We start from the raw sequence: 7,900 nt of genomic DNA on the forward strand, positions 1-7,900 counted from the left end.
AATTTTTTTAAATATTATATCAGTAATAAATTAATAAGTAAAATCAACTATGTGCATCCACGATCAAAAGCTTCTAAAATTGGTGCCAAGCATGTCTTCAAGTTGATGTTAGGTTCAACAATCATCAACCTTAGGGGCTAGAATCTTTAGCATTTTAAGTGCAAGAGTGAACAGTGAACCTGTTCTTAGCACATAAGAGAGGAATAATTAGATATGCAAAATGGGTAATGATTGAATAAAGGATACTTCCTAGAAATGTAGGAAATTAGACTTTCCTATTTACATGTACTTTATAACTTAATTTGTTGCGACGTATGGAGAAGTCAGAAGAAGAAAATAAACTGCGTACAAGATGAGAAAACAAACTTACCAACCGTAGATGGAGTTGACAAGAGAGAAAGAGGAACATGCAATACCAGAAAAAGAGATCGAACCAAGAATAATTTCCAAGCAAGAAGATGTAGAAGACAAAAATGGCAGCAAGAGGACTAGGACTACAAGTTGTCCTGCAAACTGTGAATACCTCATTCCCCCTGACAATGAGGGCTTTAACGGACATAAAATTCCTGAAGGAATTGGCTTAGAGGATACAGCTGCTGAGCTTAAGGAGAAGCCAAGAAGGGAGGGAAAAGGAAGGACGGTGATCAATCTGGAGATGCCAACTGGTGTATTGAGTAAGTACCCATAAATGTACTGAAGAAGTCATTCTTCTGGTGAAATTTAAACCTTTTTTTTCCAGTGTTAAGAAATTTATTCAAGTACTGTTGTCTCTTAAATAGGATATAAGGAAATTGGCAGTCATCAAATTTGCAACGAGAAGGAACTATTAGGTAAAATGGTTAAGAAACACTCGAAAAAACTGGTGTTCAAACTGAAAAACATCTAGCCTTAGAAATTATTTGATTCTAACTTCTGTTCGTGTTGGAAGGATTTAAATTACATATATGCCAAAGGCTTAAAATGGCTCAATTTACTTTAAAGAATACTACACAAAATGGTTTGTTCCCAACAGATATTGAATCCTTTATTCTTGATTTGATCTTGTATGCTTTTGTTATTTGCCGATGCATGCCTTTGTTTCTAATTATTTTCTCATGAACAGAATGTTTCTAGGCAAGCAAGGAAGGCTGCCAAAGAGAGGAGAACACACTATCAATTGGAACAATTGGTACTTCTCTCACTTGTGCATCTTATCAGCATGCATGTTTAAATTGTTTATTTTTTCTAGTCAGAAATGTTTAGTATGTTTCTTGGATATACTTACCAATGCCTATGTGTGAATGCTATGCATCTGTGTAGTGTTCATATGTATGTGAATCTCTCTGTCTTCATCATCTTTATATTAGATTATACATAGTAATGAGAATTTGATTATGCAGAAAAGAAGAAAGACAAATGCCTAAAACAGGGAGGCCAAGGAAGAATTTGAGTTAGTCTGCATTTACCTTGTGACAGTGTGCTTTATTCCATCATAACAATTTTCATGCTCAGCTTAGTATACTGGTAATAACTTCAATGTACTTGACTCTTAGGAACTGTGATTGACAATCAAATATAAGAACAATGAAAAAGTTAGTTTTCCCATGGCTTCTCAGGTGTCATTAAGTTTGTTACAATTTAGACTGAACTTTTTTTTTTGAAAAGTAGAATGAACTTGCTATGCTGGTTAAAAATAGTGTACTGCTTATATTAACATCATGCCAAATGATTTAATGATGCTTATGTTAATGCCAACGAAAAAAGAAAATTGGTTCAGTTTGTGTTTTTATCCTTTCACAGAACATAAATTTTCTTAAAACCATCATATGGTTTTTCATATCCTCATAACAAAATTTTGGTTTCCATTGCACTGACCCGATTGTACAATTTCCAATACAGCTTTCAGACATATGCTATAGGCAGCTGCACTTGCACTGTGTATGAGCCATATTTGCATTTCTGATGCACATGACTGAGTGGTGTGAAAAATTACATTGAGAGCTGTGCTGGATGATTGCCTGACTGCCCTTAACATATGTCTGATGGTAACAGTTAAGTATTTTGCCCTTTAGAGTATACATTGAGACTCAGTTGAGTTCTTCTGGTAACAATTTCATAAATAAATTGTACATGCCCTCATGGTCTTTTTCTTTCCTGAAATATATGTTGCCGTAAGCCTTATGCTATAGCACTTGAGGTGTCATGGAGAAAGAAACAGAGTGAAATAAAAATCAGAGTTTATGCATTACCTTTTATCCTTGTTTTTTTTTTTTTAAACCTGAGTTACATTCTTCTATTTGCTGCAAATGCATAGTGCTGATGGGTCAGAAAAATAAAATGCAGAAGCTTAAGCAGTGTTTTTATCGCTTATGAGATACCAACTAGTCCCAGGATTAAGAAAGCAAGAATGTTCTAATAGTTGAACAAGGGTACTAATCCTCAAACCCAAAATTGTCATAATTACTTTGACCATAAACATGATCATAATGTCCATCCAAAAAAATTTTAGAAAAGGTAGACCAAATGTATGATAGCAACAATGTTGTGGTTCAGAATTGCCAAATAATAAGAGAATCCTTTAAGGAACAATTCCAAGAAAATTTAGTAGTCTGCAGGAAATATAGCTGGCTTTGTGCATACAAAAAATGAGCAGTAGAAAAAGAAAAGAAAAGAAAAGTAAAGGGAACAAACACCCTAGTTTGTCTTTTTATGCATTAGGTTGGGTTGGATCCTTTTTGTTGCACATAAGACATTTTATAATTTTTGTCTTATTACATGTATATGGAGATAATAAATGTTTTCAGCAGTTTTCTTCAGAAAGTAGTAAAATATTTTGTTTTATATAAAGTTCTCAATTCTTTTGAAATTATCTTCATCTTGCACTTGATACGTTGCCTGTGGTTGGACTCCTAAAAGTAATTTAGCACCCTCAGGAAAGTTGTGCTTGAAGGCAGTCATTGTATATGTTAAATGAAGACTTGCAGGAAAATACCAGCAACTGCTACAGTTAAATAGTTTAGCTTGAGGTGTAGATTACTCTAATATAGCTCATGGTGTAGTATTGTTCTAATAAATGTTAAAATAATAAATCCAAGGTGGTAAGGGGAAAAAAAATTTGAAAAGATGATTATTAGGAGAGGAGTACTATTCTTCTTAACAAACACAGTCTTTGTTACTATCTGTCAATGGTTGTTTTCCTTTAGAACAAAAGTGATAAATGGTTCTGTCTTTCAGGATGGTATGACACAGGCAGTTCATACTTCATACATCATTGTTGAGATGGTGATCTTCCAGTATGAAATTCATAATAATTAGTCCTAATGTTTTCTCAGCTTATTTATTTTTTGTTCAAACTGTCTTAACACTTTTGGTATGAGAAACAGATATGCTCTATATATGTATAGCCAATGCATGCTAATCTGTCCATTCCAAAAATGGGAGCCTGTGCTATAACTATTATGATGAAGTTTCCTTACACGCTGGATTGTGATTAATTTTTTGCATTAATGATTTACATCTTTTCAGATTTTCTTCCATATTTAGACTTTGCAGATAGATGTTGAAGAACAAAAGAAATTCATTTGACAGATAATTAGCATGAAAATTTGACTAGGACCTTATTTTAAACTTGAATGTTAATTAATTTTCAACTGAATAGTAACATGTGTAACTCATAATTAAATTATGAACCTGGAATCATATAACACATGTAAGCCATGGAGGCAATAAGCTGAAGCCTAAAGCCAGCCCTCTCTCTTTCTTACCATTTGTCTGTCTTTCGGGCATTTCCAAAAATTCAAATGTTGTCTCATAGGAATAGACTGCAAGATGGTGTTCCTTTACATAAGTGAAATGTTCCCACTCAAATTAAAATAAATTTGTGATCATATTGTAAGAATTGAGAGAAAATGAACCTAGTTTGCAAATGATGGCTGCCTGAGCTGTGACATTTACTCATAATTAATGAATAAATGAGCCATAAGTACAGATAATTAACAGCAAAGATTGACAGAGAGAACTCTATCCCATTCTTACATTCCATTCCTTAATTGATTTTACTTTCCTTAGTGACATTCATAAACCAAACTCAAAACTTTACTGCAAGAACCCATAACGTCTTTTCAACACAAATTTTTATTTCTGTTCTGTCTGAATTACAAAAATGAGGATTAGAAAGAGACTTCCCTCATTTCCAACCATACCAAGCTCAGTTGACTCATCAGAGGACGTTCCATCTCAGAAAGAAGAAATGGAAGTGTCCTCTTTACCTGCACCTGGTGACAGAACAGCTAGAGAGGCACCAGAGGAGGTGGACACTGAATGGCAGTCTATAATGACAAGAGCACACAGACTGCTTGGATGTTCATCCTATGGCTCTAATCACACTATCCAATCACATGTGCAAGAGGAACAATCCAGCACCAACCCTGTCAATAATGGAGAAATTGGCATTGAAATTCAATCAACAAATGGAAGGAACAAGAAGAGACTCTTGGAACAAGAAAATCCAAGACAAACAATGGTTTTTTTTTTTGAGTGATTTCTATTCATTTGGATCCTTTCCTTATGTCCCTTTGTCATTTTTTTTGTGCTTCACAATTTTTCATTTCTTGGAGTTCATTGTTCATAAGATGTTGATCTGTTAATGATCTTACAGGTCTGACAAATTTCCATGATCAGCCTGTTCTGATCTTTGAAGATCTTCAATCATGCAACAGTTTATTTCTCCATCTATTCCTAGACCATTACCTTTAAATCAACTTATACTAGTCAGTAGACTGCCATGGTTGAGTGATATATCATTTACTGATTTTCCTTTCACATGATTTTTTGTATAGGCCATTGAACAAGGAGGTGGAAATGCTCGAAAACAGATATCTAATCTCTTTTCTAATTCTCAAATGTACAATTTTTGATTCTCAACCTACTAAATTTATGTATCCAATGGTGAATTAGAACTGATAATTTGAAGCAAACTATCTATATGTTTAGAATTTTAAGTGCATAAACAACAAGTGTTTCATCTTAATAACATTGATTAACAAGCTTAATTTTGATGATATAGGATGGGAAATTGCTCTGGTACTACTATATGCAATACTAAGGGTACGACTGTTTCATCTTCTTCCTGTCAAGGTATGCTTTCTTCGCTAAAGTTATAAACTGGATTTTCAAAATTCAGTTTTTTTTTTCGCGCCTTTAGGACGTTAGTAATCATAGCTTTGCCATTTGTACATCAACGACAGAAAGTTGGTAGTAATGCTTAATGATGATATAATTACCATTTAAAGCGGTCTAAAAAACATTTGAAAATATTAGGTAAGCAAAACCCTCGAATGAATGCTACCTCTTTGTACTGAAATATCTTCATTTCGACTCTTAACAATACCTTTTTTAGTTTATTTTTCTGCTATTCCCCTTTATATAGCTGCCAAACTAACCAAGGACAGTGCTAAGTGCTAAATGTAGTCTCAAAATCAGAAAAGATATATAGCTGGTTGTTTGTTTAGTGCTACTTTAATGGCCAGTAGCAAATATATAGCCTCTGAAGCTCTTCAAGATATATTACATTACAAAGAAAGAGAATGCATTTCAAAAGCATGATTTTCCTTTTGGTACATGGATAGTATAATTTCTCGTGCATTATAAATATTCAGAAGACTCTTTAACATGAAAATATTAAAGATGTATAACTTTTCATAGATCAGCATATTAAAGATGTAAAATCATATTCCCCATATAGTAGGAATTGTAAGTAAGTTAACATTTCTTTTATTAGATTATGTTTATTTATCATTTATCAAGCAAGATAACAATATTCTTGGCTTCTTTTGTTATGAGTCTGTCTTCCAGCTTAATCATGTCAAAGAAGAGGCCTCGTAACCAAAACTTGATGGTAAAATTGAGCTTGGAAATATTTTTATAATAGCGTTATTAGGTTACCATGTAGCTGATCTGTAAGATGCTGCAATTAAGCAATCTGGTATTGCATTCTATGGTCATTCTCTTTAGAATTCCCATCATTGCTACATAGCCTTCCCTCGTGTGTTTTCAACAAGACTGTGCTCTTATATATATATAGGAAAACCCTTGTATCAATAGATTCATAAGAACCACAATTGCTCAAAAGTACAAAAACAATCTTTCTATAGGTTCAATAGATCTTCTACCCAACCTTTTGGTCTAATATGAATACTACTTCTCTAGCCGACAAGTTTTGTTTTAGACACACTGTTGGAGTAGAGTGCATCCATTTCCTCATAAAAGCATTAATTCATGCATGGAGATACTGCTTGAAGTTTCATAGTCTGTGTGTGAATTTAAAAAAAGATAAGAACAGAAAAGATACCATAAGGTAGATTTGCAAAGTAGAAACTGCATGTCTAACATGCCATGGTTATTGAATTGATTTTGTTGGAGATTGCAGAGAGAGTTCAGTATGCATAATATGTAAACCTTTGTAATTAGGTAATAGTATTTTCTTTTCCTAAAAGTCACCTTTATGAATGTGAGCTGTAGTGTGGGATAATTTAGATTTGGCATGTGTTATTATGCCTTCAACATCAATAGTTAGAGCTGCAAAGACCTTAATTCAGATATTACTCAATTTGCAGAAGAAATTTTTCTATTTTCCTAAGAAAGACATATATGTGAAGAAAATGGAAAGAATAAACATATGTCTATACATTGATGAAAAGTGCCTTGAAGAAGCTTAAATATGAAGACATTGTTAATAATTATACTGTGAATATAAGTCCCATCCACATCACCTCTTCATCCTTGAATAATTCTGGAGCTGAAAGTGAAATATACCACCTCTTCATCCAAGAAAAGACATGGCTCATGATTAGGTGTACGTCTTTGTACAAGCCAAACTTATAAAATTCATTTTTCAACCTATATGTGCAAACAAGGATATTACACAATCGCTTGCACAAAGTGTCTTTTAAGACTTTTTTCATGCAATATTCAGCTGCCATTGTCGTTTCCCCTTTCACATTTGATTCAGTACTGAAACTTTCATGGCTTGTTTCCTTTAAATTTGTTACTTAGGTGATGCAAAGAGGATATTTCTGGGGAATAGCAAGCATGAAGGAGCTGAAACCACCATGAGGACTGGTGGTGGTCGTTGGAAGGAATGGACTGATAACTTGATGGCAGGATCACCCAGACTTGCTTGTCCTAAAGGCAGCGGCGGATACCAGGACGAGGGTGAAGAAGATGAGGAATATTCATCTGGCCCCATTAAGAAGAAAGTTAAGACAAGGAAATTAACCAGCATTTATGCTGACATCAGAAGCCTAATGCCTAGCTCTTCAAAGGTGAATGAGAGTGAGGAAGCAGATGGGAAGTCATCAGGTGAAGACTGAAGAGCTCAATGAGTGAAGATATACATCATCGAGGTTAAGTTGAATTAAGCTTCAAAAACTATAGCAATAATTTTATGATATACATAGTAAGTGCTAAACGCAGCCTGCGTTAAGCAAACTTGACTTAATAATTATCTCCAAACAATGCTTTAATTTCTCTTGTTTATGATTTTCTGAGGATGTTTCAGAAAAATTGAATTATATATGGAGAGTTTGTTATAAATTGTTGTTGTTTCTAAATGCTGTTGTCTACCTTAACTGTTTTTTTTTTTTGAGGGGGGTAAAGTTGTCTATGTCAATTGCAAGGTTTTTCAGGCTTGGTTCGATAAAGGGTTATATCTATATATTATGTAGACCAATACACTAAAATAAAGTGCTTTGTTTTACAAATAATAAAATCCATTATTTTACCTTTATGTGAAATAAATTATATTTGCATTGGTAATTTAGTATTAGAGATGTTTATAGGACGGGTTGGGTTAGCTAACATTGTTAAAATTTAAAATTCGAATCTGACTTGATCCGTTAATTTAAATTATTTTTATTATTAA

The 7,900-nt window shown here is 33.5% G+C and overlaps 1 protein-coding gene across 6 annotated transcripts; it reads left to right on the forward strand.

The window, feature by feature from the left end:
• On the forward strand, positions 267–7,656 carry LOC18589703. Of its 6 annotated transcripts, XM_018126646.1 has the most exons (8): positions 306–674; positions 780–830; positions 1,103–1,168; positions 1,380–1,503; positions 1,879–2,030; positions 4,818–4,882; positions 5,045–5,115; positions 7,033–7,642. In XM_018126646.1, exons 5-8 carry the CDS (start codon positions 2,022–2,024, stop codon positions 7,347–7,349), a joined length of 462 nt encoding a protein of 153 aa, XP_017982135.1. In that variant the 5' UTR covers positions 306–674; positions 780–830; positions 1,103–1,168; positions 1,380–1,503; positions 1,879–2,021; the 3' UTR covers positions 7,350–7,642. The 6 variants fall into 6 exon arrangements, 5 of the variants coding, with proteins under 5 accessions (XP_017982135.1, XP_017982136.1, XP_017982132.1 ...); XR_001929185.1 differs by lacking the exon at positions 780–830 and having other exon boundaries at positions 267–674; positions 4,220–4,882; positions 7,033–7,656; XM_018126647.1 differs by lacking the exon at positions 1,380–1,503.

Source organism: Theobroma cacao, chromosome 9 (assembly GCF_000208745.1).
Source record: "Theobroma cacao cultivar B97-61/B2 chromosome 9, Criollo_cocoa_genome_V2, whole genome shotgun sequence".
NCBI classification, from domain to species: Eukaryota; Viridiplantae; Streptophyta; class Magnoliopsida; order Malvales; family Malvaceae; genus Theobroma; species Theobroma cacao.